General features: G+C 46.5%; 1 protein-coding gene across 2 annotated transcripts in view; it reads right to left on the reverse strand.

The window, feature by feature from the left end:
- The window catches only part of POU2F3 (POU class 2 homeobox 3), a 183,944-nt gene that overhangs the window by 29,149 nt on the left and 136,674 nt on the right, over positions 1 to 18,121 (reverse strand). For both annotated transcript variants that reach the window (XM_063941937.1, XM_063941938.1), the window contains 2 exons: positions 6,586 to 6,687; positions 846 to 948 (listed from right to left, as the gene is read on the reverse strand). In XM_063941937.1, coding sequence (XP_063798007.1) covers positions 846 to 948; positions 6,586 to 6,687 — 205 coding nt within the window. The remainder of the gene's footprint in view (positions 1 to 845; positions 949 to 6,585; positions 6,688 to 18,121) is intronic.

Consider the following 18,121-nt stretch of genomic DNA (forward strand, 5'->3'; position numbering starts at 1 on the left):
AATAACCCCGCTGTCCAATATATTTCTGATGGGATCAGTATGAGATCCCGGCGCATGGGATACCCGTGCAGAAAATACCGATGAGGGATCCTGATGTGGAGTAAGGGGTGTTCTCCCCTCTCCCCAACCCCATAAACCTAACTCCCTCTACCCGCTGCCTAACCCTAACCTCCCCCCTTGGTGCCTAACCCTAACTACCCCTCGGAGGTGCCTAAATCTAACCCCGTGTCCCCGCTGCCTAAACATAACCCCTTCTCCCCGCAGCCTATCCCTAACCCTCCGAGGGGGGTGCCTAACCCTAACCCTCCCTCCCGCAGCCTAAACCTAACCCCCTCTCCCTTGCGGCTTATCTGACTTGCAGCTTGGTGTCTCCTCGTTCGGGTTCACGGCTTTCGGTATTCCGGTGCCGGGATGCACCCATTCTGGATGCCGGTGTCGGCATTCAGAATAGGGTCGGTGTTCCGGCATCGATATTCTGACAGCCGGGATCCTGACTGCTTCCCATTTCTGATAAATACAAAAACAGCAAAGGACTTGTAAAACCCAAGGCATTGGTCTGGCTGACATTTGGCATCTTCCTTAAGATTACATATAGAGTAGGCTTTAGTTTCCCTTTTTATCGCACTATGATGGAATGAAACTACTGTGGTGACGCGCTACAAACAACGAATTGCACATTTCTTTGGTGTATCAAAAGCTATAAATTCCACGGCTTCTTACTTTAAATTCCATTACTTATGGGTCTTGGCAAATGTCAAAACACATATAGAAAGCACAAATACAGATATTCAAGGTAAGAATGGATAGTGATCACTATGCCAAGAGGAACCAGTCTTGTTTATTACCTTGCTGGACCGGTTGGGACTGTGAGAGCAGGAACTGGGAAGCAGACTGCAAGTGACTGGGAACCAGGACTAGTTGCTGGAGAGAATGTAAAGATGTCATATCCTGTAAGATAATAAAGATACCACAATATTATCAGCATCATTTTCTACGTTGATGTTTTATTTAAAAAGACCTAATACATTTATGTAGCACCAACAATACAATACAAGCCATTAGTATGTGCACTAACTGCATCAATTTTACTCCCACCATGTCAGATTTCATTATATCATCTTGTTTTATTTATATTTGTTTATCTTTTTTTTATTTCCAATAACAGGAGGAGGCCTCTGCATTGTGATGTAAATGATATTGCGTCCACGTCTTAGGGGGAAATGTATCAACTCTTCTAAAGAGCGGAGAAGGTGACGTGGATAAGTTGCCTATAGAAATCAGCTTCCAACTCGCATTTATCAAGTACATTCTACAAAATACTGGAAGGTTTGATACATTTCCACCTTATTTCTTATAGGCCCTACACACTGGCCGATTTTTTGAAAGATATGAACGATCTCGTTCATAAATGAACGAGAACTCGTTCATATCTTTCAGTGTGGAGGCTCCAGCGATGAACGATGCGCGGTCCCGCGCTCGTTCATCGCTGGTCCCCCGTCGGCTGTGCATGCAGGCCAATATGGACGATCTCGTCCATATTTGCCTGCAGTTCTATGGAGCCGCGTGACGGGGGGAGTGAAGAAACTTCACTCCCCCCGTCACTGCCCCCCCGCTGCCGGGTCGCTCGTCGGCCATATCCGCCGTCGGGCAGCTCGGCGGCGGGTCGGCCAGTGAGTAGGGCCCCTTAGATTACACAGGCCAAATTTTTTTTTTAGAGTTGCCAGCGAACTTTTAATCAATATTGGGTATTTTGGTGCAAAATCAGAATATGTGATTAGTTTGCGATAATTGGTTCTTGTTCATTAGATACAGGGTACCCCCAAAATAAAAGCTTTACTGTAGTATTACCTCTATCTGGTTACACGTACTGTATACCAGATTTTGATCTGTCTTTTTATTCTTTCATTGTATTTGTGTTATTTATTTACTGTGTAACATCATATTGACTAAAATATATTCTTATTAGTATTTCATGTTGCCTAGACCATGCTGATGAGTTCTGTTATATATGTGGCAAATACACTCAGCAAACACAAAGGAAGAACATCACTGAATGTAAGAAGGCGTATCTTGCTTATTTTGGAATTAAACTAGGAGACCCAGGGGGTCATTCCGACCCGTTCGCACGCTGCGGTTCATCGCAGCGGTGCGAATGGGTCGGAACTGCGCATGCACGGTGGCCGCTTTGCACAGGTGCGTCGTTGCGACGCCACGTACAAAGAAAGCGGTTGCAGCGGCGACCGCAAGAAGATTGACAGGAGGAAGGCATTCCGGGGTGTCAACTCACAGTTTTTCGGGCGAGAAGATCCGAACGCAGGCGTGTCCAGGCGTTTGGAGGGCGGATGTCTGATGTCAATTCCGGGACCTTCATCGATGGATCCATCGCACAGGGTAAGTAACTGCAGGGCTAGTCTCATTTTACACAAAACTTTTTAGCATAGCAGGGCTGCACAAGCGATCGCAGCCTTCCTATGCTAAAATACACTCCCCCATAGGCGGCGTCTAGTTGATCGCACGAGCAGCAAAAAGTTGCTACGTGCGATCAACTCGGATTGAACCCCTAGGGCCTAATTCAGACCTGATCACAGCAGAAAGTTTGTTAGCTAATGGGCAAAACCATGTGCACTGCAGGGGGAGTAGATATAACGTGCAGAGAGAGTTAGATTTGGGTGGGTTATTTTGTTTCTGTGCAGGGTAAATACTGGCGGTATCCGGTCTCTAGGTCGACAAGACTTAGGACGACAGTGTGTAGGTCGTCCACTATTGGTCGACAGTAACTGGGTCGACAGGGTTTCTAGGTCGACAGGGTCTCTAGGTCGACATGTTTTAGGTTGACAGGTCAAAAGGTCGACATGAGTTTTTCACAATTTTTTCTTTTTTTCCCCTTTTTCATACTTTATGATCCACGTGGACTACGATTGGGAACGGTAACCTGTGCCGAGCGCTGCGGTAGCGGAACATGGTTTTGTCCATTAGCTAACATATTTGCTGCTGCGATCAGGTCTGAATTAGGCCCCTAGATAAGTCTTGGGCTTTGCATAAGGTTTACAACAGCTGTGTAGAGAGCCTACGACAGGGGACATATGGGAACTAATAAAGATGTATACTTTGGAGTGCTAGCGGTGTGGAGAGAACCACAAAATCACCATAAAGATTGCTATTTTTGGGTTGTGAATGTGAAAAGCTTCAATCGCTACAAAAAAAGAAAGTTCAATAGAGCATTCATTATCTCAAAAACTAGAGCCAATCTAGCAAAACCGACACCATTTTTGGATTCAGCACCATGAACTCACCCTAAATTCACTTCAATTTCACTGGCAAAAAAATGAGTGTTGTGTTGACCATTGTTATATGTGTCTGGTTTACACCAGGAGGTGGCATCACAGTGTTAGTGGTAAATGCTTACAATTACAATTCATACACAATATTGGTGGTCATTCCGAGTTGTTCGCTCGCTAGCTGCTTTTAGCAGCATTGCAAACGCTAGGCCGCCGCCCTCTGGGAGTGTATCTTAGCTTAGCAGAATAGCGAACGAAAGATTAGCAGAACTGCTACTAAATAATTCCCTGCAGTTTCTGAGTAGCTCCAGACCTACTCCTAGACTGTGATCACCTCAGTCCGTTTAGTTCCTGGTTTGACGTCACAAACACGCCCAGCGTCCGGCCAGCCACTCCCCCGTTTCTCCAGCCACTTCTGCGTTTTTTCCAAGCACGCCTGCGTTTTTTTTAGCACACTCTCTGAAAACGATCACTTTCCGCCCAGAAACACCCACTTCCTGTCAATCACACTACGATCACTCGAGCGATGAAAAAACATCGCACGGCCTTGTGTAAAACTGCATAGTTTTGTGTGAAAGTACTTAGCGCGTGCGCGCTGCATACCATGCGCATGCGCATAAATGACGATTTTTAGCCTGATCGCAATTCTGCAAAAAACGGCAACGAGCGAACAACTCGGAATGACCCCCATGGTACAGTACAGTATAGTATAGGATAACATACATCATGCAGTCTGTCTGTGTCTGGACAGTGTTGCTAATTAATACTAAGTTACATAAAATGCATTTTACTGCCATCGTAAATGCAATAAGTTACTAATTAAATCTTCCCCTTTAAAAAAACAAAAACAAGTGGGAATTTGTTTTGTTTGCTGCCTGCTAATGGCAAATATGACATGTACTAGTTACCAGCCTGTCAAAATGACGGAACAACATAACAGTATTTTCAGCGCTGGCGGCTGTGTGCGCCCAAACAGAGTAACACTTGAATTGTTGCATTGGGCACCATCTAGTGGCTGTCGACGCACAAAGCACTTGAATTCCCCCCAATAGAGGTGAAGAGCAGTGTTAGCCTTTTATTATATAGGATAATGCAAACAGATCACAGTTGCCACACTAATAATAGTAATGGTATCAGAGGGAGGGAGCAACACACCAATCATAAGTGGCTTCTGATGGTCATCATCATCATCATCATCATCATCATCATCATCATCATCAGTGCATATCTTGCACCAGGACTCGAGCATCCATAAGGCATATGCCTGGTGAGGGGGCATGTAGTAAGTGTCTTTGTTGTGGACACTTGCACAAGCACACCCTTACTGGTGTCGGCCAATGTGCACACACAGTACCAATCCTCTGCATTGTGATAGATGGCTATTTGGCTGTTGTATGTAAAACAGATGTGGTTACTTCCAAGCCTAGATCAGCCCTTGAGAACACTGGGAATAGTTACTGACTAAGCGTAACTCATTCAGTCTGCGGGGAAGGGGGGTCAGTATACATAAGGTGCAGTAATCCGCCAAAATCAATTGAATGTTTACTTTAAATCCCTAAACGACACTAGAAAACCCGATCATGGGGTATATTTACTAAGGTCCCGATTTTGACCGAGATGCCGTTTTTTCTTCAAAGTGTCATTTCGGTAATTTACTAAGCAAAAATCTCGGCAGTGATGAGGGCATTCGTAATATTTTGGAAGTCCTAGGAAAAAATCACGAATCAATACACCATCGGTCAAATACGCCTGCAATTTGGTAGAAATCGGTAATTTACTAAAAAGTGCAAATCACAAACACTGCCGACAATAGCCAAACACTGCCGTGCTGAAATACAATTCGTGAAAAAGTGCTAAAAAAAAACCAGACCTGCTTTTTTATCCCGTGTTTGGATAGGCATGCACGGATCCATGAGATCCGTGCATGTTTATCAGTGGGAAGGGGATGGGAAAGTGTTTATTTTTTGAAAAAAAATTGCGTGGGGTCCCCCCTCCTAAGCAAAACCAGCCTTGGGCTCTTTGAGCCGGTCCTGGTTGCAAAAATATGGGGGAAAAAATGATAGAGGTTTCCTCATATTTAAACAACCAGCACCGGGCTCTGCGCCTGGTCCTGGTTCCAAAAATACAAGGGACAAAAAGCGTAGGGGTCCCCCGTATTTCTGAAACCAGCACCGGGCTCCACTAGCCAGGTACATAATGCCACAGCCGGGGGACACTTTTATATAGCTCCCGGCAGCCCTGGCATTACATAACCAACTAGTCACCCCTGGCCGGGGTACCCTGGAGGAGTGGGGACCCCTTCAATCAAGGGGTCCCCCCCCTCCAGCCACCCAAGGACCAGGGGTGAAGCCCGAGGCTGTCCCCCCCATCCAAGGGCTGCGGATGGGAGGCTGATAGCCGTTTGGGGAAAAAATGAATATTGTTTTTAGTAGCAGTACTACAAGTCCCAGCAAGCCTCCCCCGCAAGCTGGTACTTGGAGAACCACAAGTACCAGCATGCGGTGGAAAACCGGGCCCGCTGGTACCTGTAGTACTACTACTAAAAAAATACCCCAATAAAAACATAAGACACACACCTTGAAAGTATAACTTTAATGCATACATACACACCTCCATATACACATACTTACCTTATGTTCACACGAGGGTCGGTCCTCTTCTCCATGTAGAATCCATGGTGTACCTGTGGAAAAAATTATACTCACAAAATCCAGGGTAGAAGGCTCCTCTTCTTGTAATCCATTTGTAATCCAGGTACTTGTCAAAATAAAAAAACGGACACCCGACCTCGCACTGAAAGGGGCCCCATGTTTTCACATGGGACCCCTTTCCCCGAATGCCAGAAACCCCCTCTGACTTAAGTCTAAGAGGGTTCCATCAGCCAATCAGGGAGCGCCACATTGTGGCACCCTCCTGATTGGCTGTGTGCTCCTGTACTGTATGACAGGCGGCACACGGCAGTGTTACAATGTAGCGCCTATGCGCTCCATTGTAACCAATGGTGGGAACTTTGTGGTCAGCGGTGAGGTTACTTTCGGTCAACCGCTGACCACACCCTCCTGATTGGCTGTGTGCTCCTGTACTGTATGACAGGCGGCAAACGGCAGTGTTACAATGTAGCGCCTATGCGCTCCATTGTAACCAATGGTGGGAACTTTGTGGTCAGCGGTTGACCGAAAGTAACCTTTTGTCAAATATTCCGTTTTTTTGGTCTCCTAACCTTTTGTGTACTAGGCATCCGCCTCATGTCCATTATAGCTGATAGTGCTCACATTATAATGTTTATATATATATAGGAATATCTTACCCCAGGCATTTGCCCTCCACTCATTATAGACCCTTGGGGCAGATGACATGGCCGATGAGGTATTCCAGACTGCAGTGTCTCACTGAAATCTTCAGTTTTAATCTATAACATAAGGAGATATGGATTAGAAGCTGCACAAGTCTATCTGTGGTAAACCCCTTGATTGTAAACTCCAGCGCTAGTTTTTGTTTTACATTTATAATTATGATTGGAATATATTTACATTTTCTCTTGCTGCAAATTATGCTCACACTATAGATGAATACATACATGTCATTTTACTCAGTGACTGCTTCAGAGGGGATACGGTCATTAGGTCGACCACTATTGGTCGACATGCATTAGGTTGACATGGTCACTAGGTCGATTTGTACTAGGTTGACATGGAAAAAAGTCGACATGAGTTTTTTTTTAAAAAAAAATCTTTTTTTAACTTTTTCATACTTTACGTTCCACGTGGACTACAATCGGGAACGATAACCTGTGCCGAGCGTAGCGAGGCACCTTGCCCGAAGCATGGCGAGCGAAGCGAGCCATGCGAGGAGTAGCGGTGCACTAATTGGGGTTCCCCGTCACTTTCCGAAGAAAACTACACCAAAAAAAGTAAAACAAAACAAAACATATGTCGACTTTTTCCATGTCGACCTAATGCATGTCGACCAATAGTGGTCGCCCTAATGACCCATACCCTAACCACTAAGTGTGGTCGACCCAATGACCCATACCCCTTCAGAGACCGGTCTCTTGTGAATTTTCTGTTACACTGTGATACTGTAACATTCTGATGCTTAGGATTCAGTATGATATCCCGATGGACGGGATGCCGACGGTCAGAATACCGACAGTGGCATCCCGACCATCAGAACGCCAACAGCCCTCCAGAAAGTAACCCTCCCCTGCCCCCTAACCTAACTCTCCCTTGTGGGTGCCTAACCCTAACCCTCCCTCCCCGGTACCTAACCATACACTTCCAGTCCCTGCACCCTAACCCTACCCCCCTTCTAATGCCTAAACCTAACCCTCCCTCCCCGGTACCTAACCATACACTTCCTGTCCCTGCACCCTAACCCTACCCCCCTTCTAATGCCTAAACCTAACCCTCCCTCCCCGGTACCTAACCATACACTTCCTGTCCCTGCACCCTAACCCTACCCCCCTTCTAATGCCTAAACCTAACCTCCCTTCCCGGTACCTAACCATACACTTCCTGTCCCTGCACCCTAACCCTACCCCCCTTCTAATGCCTAAACCTAACCTCCCTTCCCGGTACCTAACCATACACTTCCTGTCCCTGCACCCTAACCCTACCCCCCTTCTTATGCCTAAACCTAACCTCCATTGCCGGTACCTAACCATACACTTCCTGTCCCTGCACCCTAACCCTACCCCCCTTCTAATGCCTAAACCTAACCTCCCTTCCCGGTACCTAACCATACACTTCCTCTCCCTGCACCCTAACCCCTTTCTAATGCCTAAACCTAACCTCCCTCCCCGGTACCTAACCATACACTTCCTGTCCCTGCACCCTAACCCTACCCCCCTTCTAATGCCTAAGCCTAACCTCCCACCCCCTGTGAGCGCATCCCACTGGAAGAACGATCGTCAGTATTGTGACGCCGGGATCCTGACCTCCCCCAGGTTTCCCGCATAGGTACTGTATATCGACCGCTGGGATCCCGTCCTTCGGGATATAACTGTATACCGTTGCTTAGTATAATAACAGGGAGATGCATTTGCAGTTCATACAAAGACAGAAACTATTTGTAGCTGTGACCTAACGCAATGCAGAGCCCTTGTACCATGTCCTATACAAAGTGAGAAACCAGGTTACAGACACCAGTTCCAGCATTAGGAAAATGGCTCATTACTTGCTATACGCAGTGTTATTTTTACACTATGCAGACACCACATTCACAATGTTATTACATTATTTTCGTTTAACACTTGTGTTTTTTTAATTGAAGCAGCAAATACACCATAGACAATTTTGCAAGACATGGGGCCTAGGTCTGCATGGATCGCTAAATTACAAAAATGCGAATCAGCCGATTATCGGAAGACTATGCATGCTCTGTGAATGCATTGCGCATGCGCAAAGGGTATACGGTCGTTAGGTCGACCACTACTGGTTGACATGCATTAGGTCGACATGGTCCCTAGGTCTACATGTTCTAGGTCGACATGACAAAAGGTCGACATGAGTTTTTCACAATTTATTTCCATTTTTGAAACTTTTTCATACCTTACGATCCACGTGGACTACAATTGGGAACGGTAACCTGTGCAGAGTGCAGCGGCAGCGGAGCGAGACATCTTGCTCGAAGCATGGCGAGCAAAACGAGCCAGGCGAGGGGACACGGTGCACTAATTGGGGTTCCCGGTAACGCTTAGAAGAAAACTACACCCCCAAAAATAAAAAAATCTCATGTCGACCTTTTGTCACGTCGACCTTGGTCATGTCAACCTAATGATTGTGTCAACGTATTTTGGATGTCGACTTACTCACTGCCGACCAATAGTGGTTGACCCAGACACTGTTGATCTAAGTGTGGTCGACCCAATGACCCATGCCCGCACAACGAGGGTGATTCAGACCTGATCGCTGTGCTGCTAATATTGTTGTCCTGCGATCAGATAGTCGCCGCCCAATGGGGAGTGTAAATTCGCCCAGTGCAAGTGTGCGATCGCATGTGTACGCCGTGCGAAAATGTCCCTCAATCAGCGGTTAGCTACAAATCCGTTCGCACCTCACTCACCACGGACTGGTTTTTCCAGTGTGTGCAGTGTGTGCGCAGCCCAGGACTTACTCCTACAGTGCGACGAGAACAGGCTGATCTAGGCCAGAGCTTACGTCACACACCCTCCCAGAAAACGCTTGGGTACGCCTGCATTATCCCTGATACTCCCAGAAAATGGCCAGTTACCACCCACAGACGGCCTCTTCCTGTTAATCAGCTTGTCGCTGTTTGGCGACGCGCGTGCACATTACGGTGCATATGCATGCGCAGTCAATCAATAAGCAGCTTTCGCACAGCAGTGATCAGGTCTGAATCGGGCCCACAGGCCACATTGTGATTGCCTTGTGTTTGCAGGGTCAGTGATATGCGATGGCAAATTGACTGCAAGGAAGTGACCGATTGTGGGAAGTAACATGGCGTTTGTGGAGAGTGGTTAGGAAAACGCAGGCTGTCATGGCCGTTTTCGTTTGCATATATCTGACGTCAGCTTGGCGCCGGTGCGACACGACCACATTATTCTGAGCAGGCATGGGTCAACCACAACTGTTGGTGGTACTCGGTTTCCACGTATGGATCGCAATTCTGCAAATGCATACACAGAGTTGTGATTGTATCGTAGGGCGTCGTTCACCATTTCAGGGCGGCTCTTCACATGCGATTTTTAGCAGTAGCACTTTTGAGACAATAGCAATTTCAGTCTCAGTAGCGATCTATGCTGAATGAAGGCCACAGACATATGAGTCAACCATAAAAAAAAACACATTACATGCAGTAATAAGCAACACACAACAAAACAAATCCCAGCACACTTCTATGGGCATTAGTTATATTATATAGGTGTTCCAAGACTTGTGTAAAATACAAACACGTACATAATGCTTGGAGATGAATGGAAGTGAGACGGAATTAAAAACAAAGGTAAAAGAAAAGGCTGTCTGGCACTCACCCCGTAGGCCAACGTAGTGGAACACTTGTGTATTTTTTATTAACAAAAAGAACAGAACTGCAATTAATAACGTAATAAAAAAATGAATAGTTCAGGGTCCATGAGACGAAATATGTCAGGTGCAACCTACTGATTTGGACGAAATAACGTCATCCGCTTTTAAACCGGCGCAAGTCTTGTGGACGATCAAAGATGGAGCAGAAAGACCGGTCTATTCATGCGGCGAATCGATCCTTTGTAACACACTTGCTGGTTTAAACTGTGATCTTATATTTCTAGTAAAGGTTGTTTTATACTATTCTCACATGGGTGCTCTCCATTGCTATCGCAATCTCTTAGAAATTGACACCATGACCTGGAGTTTGGAGATGCAGCACTGATCTCATTTGGGAAAGAGCTCAAGCAAACAGCGGCCTAAAGCGCAGGACTGATATTATGGGCTTTTATATATATATTCCACCCACAAAGGGGTTAAAACGGGTGAGATAATTCCCCCCTCACATAGTAGAGTTAAGACAGCCCAACCAGCCGGGGCTATAAAGAATGCATGGTGCCGGCGATACCAAGTTGCGGAGGGGGGAGGACACAATGTTGTGTTCCTGGACTTCCTTGCAGTGGCAGGTGCAGAGCACTCCATTATTCAAATAGGGGAGCCACATCAACTGCCACCCCTAAACACTGTCACACATCACTGGGTGTGGCTCCCCTATTTGAATAATGGACTGCTCTAAAACTGCCACTGGCAAGGAATTGCAGCCTTATGGTTCAGGAGATTTTGTGATGAGTCAGTGGTGTTTTCCTTTTATATATATATATATATATGAAATGGGGGGAGGGGGATATAGCGACCAACGGTGTCTTTAAAAACTCACAGAAAAGGTATAAAATATAAAAGCAATTTATTCACATAAAAATAAAGTTTGCACATAAAAAGTTTTTTCACATAAAAATATCTTAATAACAGGTCTCTTTAAAAATGGGATAAAAACAATTTACACAATTCTGAGTATAATACCAGTTAAAAAGTAGATAAGAAGATTATAACTTAACTTGGTATAGGTCACTGCCAGGTTGCCCAACGCGTTTCGTCATACAGACTTCATCAAGGGGTGTCTGCTTTTATATTTTATACCTTTTCTGTGAGTTTTTAAAGACACCGTTGGTCGCTATATCCCCCTCCCCCCATTTCTTTTAAATCCGTGTACATCGCAGGGAATTACCATCCCTGTCTGGGGGCCAGCTGACACCCTTTTTGAATTTCTAGGGAGTGTCTATTTTTAACTTCACACCTTTTTTTATATATATTTTTTATATATATTATTCTCTATTCTTAATAATTGTCAAACACAAGTGGCGCAATAACTCCTCCATATCCATATATATATATATATATATATATATATATATATTTCAGATATAAGTACTTAATCAACCTATTTCTAGTTAGGAGAGGATAGTGTCTTATCAGAGGTTAACCTGTCACTTGAACTAAACAATGCCGAACCTCCCAGAGACCAACAGGAGGAAAGGAGACAGATATTGTGACTCTTAAATGCATTAAAGGAAAGCTTGATAGTCAGCTTATCTGCTGTGTAAAGGGTACAAACAGCTCCCAGTGACCTTAAGTGTTGTGCAAAAATCTTTACCATTTTACCTCAAAGGAGGATCCCTAAGGAGAGGGAGAAGCTAAGTAAGGAGACCTAAGGCCCTTTGGTATAGAGTCAACCTATCCCTGCAAACCTTACATATTTAACATACGTGGGCGGAGCTTAGACTGTCATCCCTGCATTTACAGCAGCATCAGAAGAGGAGGCGGATTATTCTCCTCAGCGCCAGCCTTTTGACAGCATAAATCTGGGGAAGGCGCACCCGAAGGTGCAGACTAACAAAGACTGTCAGCAGCTGGTGGAGCATGTCCTGTTGTAAGTCTAAAATTAAAGTTATACGCACGGACATACTAGAAATTCCACAGCGAAGCACGGGTATTCACACACACAGATAACTTGGTTTTAGAAGCTGCTGTCTCTGGGCATGTGCAGCAGCTACACTCTGTCCCTCCACTGCATATTGTGGCGGCAGCTCTAGTCATCGTCTTATATACTGTTACTATTGTGGACATAATTTTAGCTGCTGGCCAAGTGGAGGGGGTTTCTGGGCAACTGGAGCGCCACATTTGCCTATGACATTATCTGTTACCCAGGGCAACCAAAATAAACAGGCATTCTCCACAGTTGGCAAGGCTGTACTGTACAGTATGACCTACACCACTGGTTCCCAAACTCAGTCCTCAAGGAACCCTAATGGTTCACATTTTCCAGGTCACCTGGCAGGTGCACTGTGTATCACCAACTGTCATATTTTAAAAATCCACAGGTGACCTGGAAAACATGAACCGTGTGGGGTCCTGAGGACGGAGTTTGGGAACCACTTCCCTACACCACTGGATTGTGTTCTAAACAGTCATATTGATTCCACATGTCAGGATGCACGGCCAGCGCTGGCATCCTAAGCGCTTAGCGCTAACACTGCGGGTCCGGCAGGGTTCTGTGAGAGCGGGGCTTTGGTGTTTGGCAGCTTGTGGCGATCTTCTGCAGGTCCCTGGAGTCTCCACTGTCTGGAGTCCGGAGGTGATGGGCTGGTGTTCCTGCATGGGCGCTGTCATCTTTCCTCTGGTCACATGATAGCAGGGCCCAATGAGAGACTAGACTCACTAACACTCCCTGCTGTTTCCTGGTCAGGTATAAAAGGATGTCCTTAGCAAGCACCCAGGGCCTGTGCAACTAGTTACATTGTGTGTGTGACATGCAAATCTGAATTTGTCTCCTTTTCATCAGCCAGTAACCAGTCCGGTCCAGAAATAATCTTCAGCCAGTAACCAGTCCGGGCCAGCTTAATCTTCAACCGGTAACCAGTCCGGTCCAACTTTAATCTTCAGATGGTAAACAGTCCAGTCCAGCTTTAATCTTCAGCCTGTAACCAGTCTGGTCCAGCTTTATTCTCCAGGTGGTGACCAATCCAGTCCAGCTTTTATTTTCAGCAGGTAACAGACTGGTCCAGCTATATTCTTCAGCTGGTGATCAGTCCGGTCCAGCTTTAATCTTCAGCCTGTAACCAGTCTGGCCCAGCTTTATTCTTCAGCTGGTAACAAGTCCGGTCCAACTTTTATTTTCTGCCATTAACCAGTCTGGTCCAGCTTTATTCTTCAGCTGGTGACCAGTCCGGTCCAGCTTTAATCTTCAGCCTGTAACCAGTCTGGTCCAGCTTTATTCTTCAGTTGGCGACCAGTCCGGTCCAGCTTTAATCTTCAGCCTGTAACCAGTCCGGTCCAGCTTTATTCTTCAGTCGGTAATTAGTCCGGTCCAGCTTCATTCCCTAGCCGGTAACCAGTCCTGCCCAACTTTATACTTCAGGTGGTGAATAGTCCGGTCCAGCTTTTATTTTCAGCCAGTAACCAGTCTGGTCCAGCTTTATTCTTCAGCTGGTGACTAGTCTGGTCCAGCTTTTATTTTCAGCCAGTAACCAGTCTGGTTAAGCTTTATTCTTCAGCCGGTAACCAGCCCGGTCCAGCTTCATTCCCGAGCCGGTAACCAGTCCAGTATAGAATCACTCAGTGGTCTACTACCAATAATTCAAATCAAAGGCAGTTCTCACTGCTACCCAAAATCCATGCAAAAGAGTTACATTCAGCCTCATCAATTTCAGCCACAAGTTGCAGCTTTAGGATTCCAGTCATCACCTGAAGCAGGTAACACTGTGACTAAAACCGTGACATCACATAAGTACTGTATTAGACACCTTCCACTTGGATAATGTACAGTATGTGTAACCATGTAATGCATAAAGTTTGGGATTCAATGCCTATAGCTTCTCCTGGCACTGAAGAGGTTAAGACAGGTTTCTGAACATTGTTATAACAAACTAGATCATTTACTGTAATAGCTGTCCCCTCCCATTTCCCCAAGGAAATAGGACGTGACCCAGCTTGGTGATCTGAATTCCCTCCGGGGACCACTCCTCACCCACTACGTTTCCTTGTAGCAGATGTTTCGGGAAAGAACTGGGGCCAAGAGAAGCAAATACTGAAGTTATACACAGTTGTCTGAAATTATGTGGTGTTAATACAAACATTATGTTTTCAGGATAAATAATACATTTAATTAAAAACTGACATGTATTAAAACAAATGACATATTCAAATTATACTCTATCATCCATCAGAGACGACGCTACAGAAAAATGATGGGGATAATCAAGGGCATAGTCAGAACTTTATGGGTCCCATAGAGACATTTTGAAGGAGCGCCTTCCCCCCTTCTACAGAGACAACAGTTGTTAATTTTAGGCGCCTAGTTAGTAAACTAACTAGGTGTGTGCCAATGGTGCCTTACCCACTGAGGTCACACTATCTGGCAGCACACCCGCACGGCCGCTATCTCAGGTACACTCACTCCAACCCCTGCCTCTCGTCTCCCGCCGGCCACTGCTGCAAGGGAGCGCTGCTGCCGCCTGCTTCTGGGACTGCCAGGATCGGATGATCCGCCCCCCCACCCCTGCAGTGTCTCCAGACTCGGGAGAGACGTGATGATGTCTCTCCCAGCTGACTCCCACACTGCCCGGTGCCCTGCCCTGCCCTGCGCTGCGAAGAGCCGCTTTAGTTAGGAGAGGAGGAGGAGGCATTCCACGTCATCCAGCTCAGCCTCACAGTCTCATACTGCAGCAGCCCAGCGCAGCACAGGCACAGGGTGTGGTGCAAAACTGCAACAAGGTGCTCAAGTGACCTTTCCCTCACCTGCCCTCACTTTGGGGAGGTGATTGGTATGTAAAATATTTTTTTTTATTGTATATAAATATAATTTAGTAAGTCCAGTGATTGGAGGGGCAGTCTCTCTCTCTCTCGGACTCTGCCTGCCTAATGTGTAAAAGGGGGACTCTGCTGCCATAATATGTAAAATGAGGAATTTAATACCTACCGGTAATTCCTTTTCTCGTAGTCCGTAGTGGATACTGGGATGACATTACTACCATGGGGTATAGATCGGGTCCATTGGAGCCTGGCACTTTAAGAAATCAATAGTGTGTGCTGGCTCCTCCCCTCTATGCCCCTCCTGCAGACTCAGTCTAGGAAAACTGTGCCCGAGGAGACGGACAAACTGTGAGAGAAGTATATATACATAAACAGCGGTGAGGCAACGAACCAACACACAACAGTAATAAAGGATAGCAGCGCTAACCAAAACAGAAGATAGCAACGCTAAGTACAACAAAGGATAGCAACGCTAACCAAACATGGAACAGGGACAGCAACAGCAGACCCAACCAAGAACACTTACAACCAGGTAAGCAGGATTACGGAACACTGAGGGGGGCGCCCAGTATCCCCTACGGACTACGAGAAAAGGAATTACCGGTAGGTATTAAATTCCTATTTTCTCTAACGCCCTAGTGGATACTGGGATGACATTAGTACCATGGGGAAGTCCCAAAGCTCCCAGAATGGGTGGGAGAGTGCTGAGACCCCTGCAAAACTGCCTGACCAAACTGAAGGTCATCTCTAGCCAAGGTGTTGAACCTGGAGAACTTTACAAACTTGTTAGAACCAGACCAAGTAGTTGCATGGTACAACTGTAAGGCCGACATGCCCCGGGTAGCCGCCCAGGAAGAACCCACTGACCTTGTGGAGTGGGCCTGGATAGAACTCGACAGCGGCAATGCTGCCGAAGAATAGGCTTGTTGAATGGTCAACCTGAGCCAACGAGCAATGGACTGCTTAGAAGCAGTACAACCAATTTTGGTAGCGTCATAAAGGACAAAAAGCGAGTCAGATTTCCTGTGACGAGCAGTCTTCTTGGTGTACAACTTCAAAGCCCTCACCACGTCTAAGGACTTTGGAGCAATAGATGGGTCAGCCATCACTGGAACCACACTATAGGTTGATTTACATGAAAAGCCGACACTACTTTCGGCAAAAACTGCGGGCGAGTCCTGAGCTCCGCCCTATCCTCATGAAATATCAGATATGGACTCTTACAGAATAAGGTCCCAAATTCCAAAACACGTCTTGCAGAGGCTAATGCCAGCAACATGACAGTCTTCCAAGTTAGATATTTAAATTCCACCCTCTGCAAGGGTTCAAACCAGTCCGACTGGAGAAAGGTCAAGACCATATTGAGATCCCACGGAGCTGTGGGAGGTACGAAGAGTGGTTGAATGTGAAGAACACCCTTCAGGAATGTCTTTACTTCCGGCAATACTGCAAGTTGTTTCTGGAAGAAGATGGAGAGAGCCGAAATCTGGACTTTGATGGAGACTAACCTTAGGCCCATTACCACGCCTGCTTGCAGGAAAAGTAGAAAACGTCCAAGTCGAAACTCCGCAGGAGAATATTTTTTATCCACACACCAAGAAACATATTTCTTCCATATACGGTGGTAATGTTTTGATGTGACCCCCTTACGGGCCTGGACCATAGTGGAAATGACCTTGGATGGGAGACCTTTTCTGGCTAGAATTTCCCTCTCTCATTCCAAGCCATCAAATGTACCCGCAGTAACTCTGGATAGACGAATGGTCCTTGTTGAAGAAGGTCCTCTCGGAGGGCCGGGAGCCAGGGTTCCTCCAAAGACAGGGTCAGGAGGTCCGCATAACAGGCCCTTCGAGGTCAATCTGGGGCAATGAGAATTGCCCAAATGCCTTCCCTTTTGAGTCTTTTTAGAACTCTGGGAATGGGAGGGCTTGGAGGAAACAGGTATACAAACTGGTAAGTCCACAGCGCCGTCAGAGCATCCACTGCAGCAGCCTGTGGATACCTCGTTCTGGAACAGTAATGAAGGAACTTTTTGTTTAGACGAGAAGCCATCAGGTCTATCTGTGGACAGCCCCATCGATGAACCAGTTGTTGAAATACCTGAGGGTAAAGACCCCATTCCCCCGGATGGAGGTCGTGCCTGCTGAGGAAGTCCGCCTCCCAATTGTCCAGGCCTGGAATGAATATGGCTGAGATGGCCCTTGCGTTGGCCTCCGCCCAGACACCTCTCGCATTGCGGCCCTGCTTCTTGTTCCTCCCTGTCGGTTTATGTACGCCACCACCATGGCGTTGTCCGACTGTACCTGGATGGCTTGATTCCGGAGAGGATAGGAGGCCTGCAGAAGTGCATTGTAAATTGCCCTGAGTTCCAGTACATTTAGATTCCTGACTCGACCACCTCCCTTGGAACTGGGTGCCCTGGGTCACAGCCCCCCAACCTCGGTAAGATCCATGACTGGGTACTAAAACTCTGGCACTCCACAAGGTGAGAGACTGGTAGCCACCATAACAGGGAAATCCATGCTTTTGGCAACAGAGTTATACTCTGGTGCATGTGTGAGATCTTGACCACTTGTCCAGCAAATCCAGCTGGAACGGACGGAACCGAAACCTGCTGTACAGGATTGCCTCGTAGAAGGCTACCATCTTGACCAGTAAGCGAATGCAAAGATGGATTGAGATTTTGCGGGGCTTGAGCACCGAGCACACCATAGCCTGGATAGTCAAGGCCTTGTCCATTGGAAGGAATACCTTCTGAGACATCGTGTCCAGTATCATTCCCAGGAACTGAATTAGTTGTGATGGTTCCAGGTGAGACTTCCGGAAATTTAGGATCCACCCATGATCCGTAAGCAGGCGAGTCATCAGGTTGATGCTGTGTAGTAGACATTCCCTGGACACTGCCTTTATCAGGAGATCGTCCAAGTAGGGGACTATGTTGACCCCCGTCCTGCATAATTGCAGCATCATCTCCGCCATGACTTTTGTGAATACCTTTGGAGCTGTGGAGAGACCAAAGGGTAAGGCCTGAATCTGAAAGTGGCGGTC

The sequence above is a fragment of the Pseudophryne corroboree genome, chromosome 10 (genome assembly GCF_028390025.1).
Source record: "Pseudophryne corroboree isolate aPseCor3 chromosome 10, aPseCor3.hap2, whole genome shotgun sequence".
Classification (NCBI taxonomy): domain Eukaryota; kingdom Metazoa; phylum Chordata; class Amphibia; order Anura; family Myobatrachidae; genus Pseudophryne; species Pseudophryne corroboree.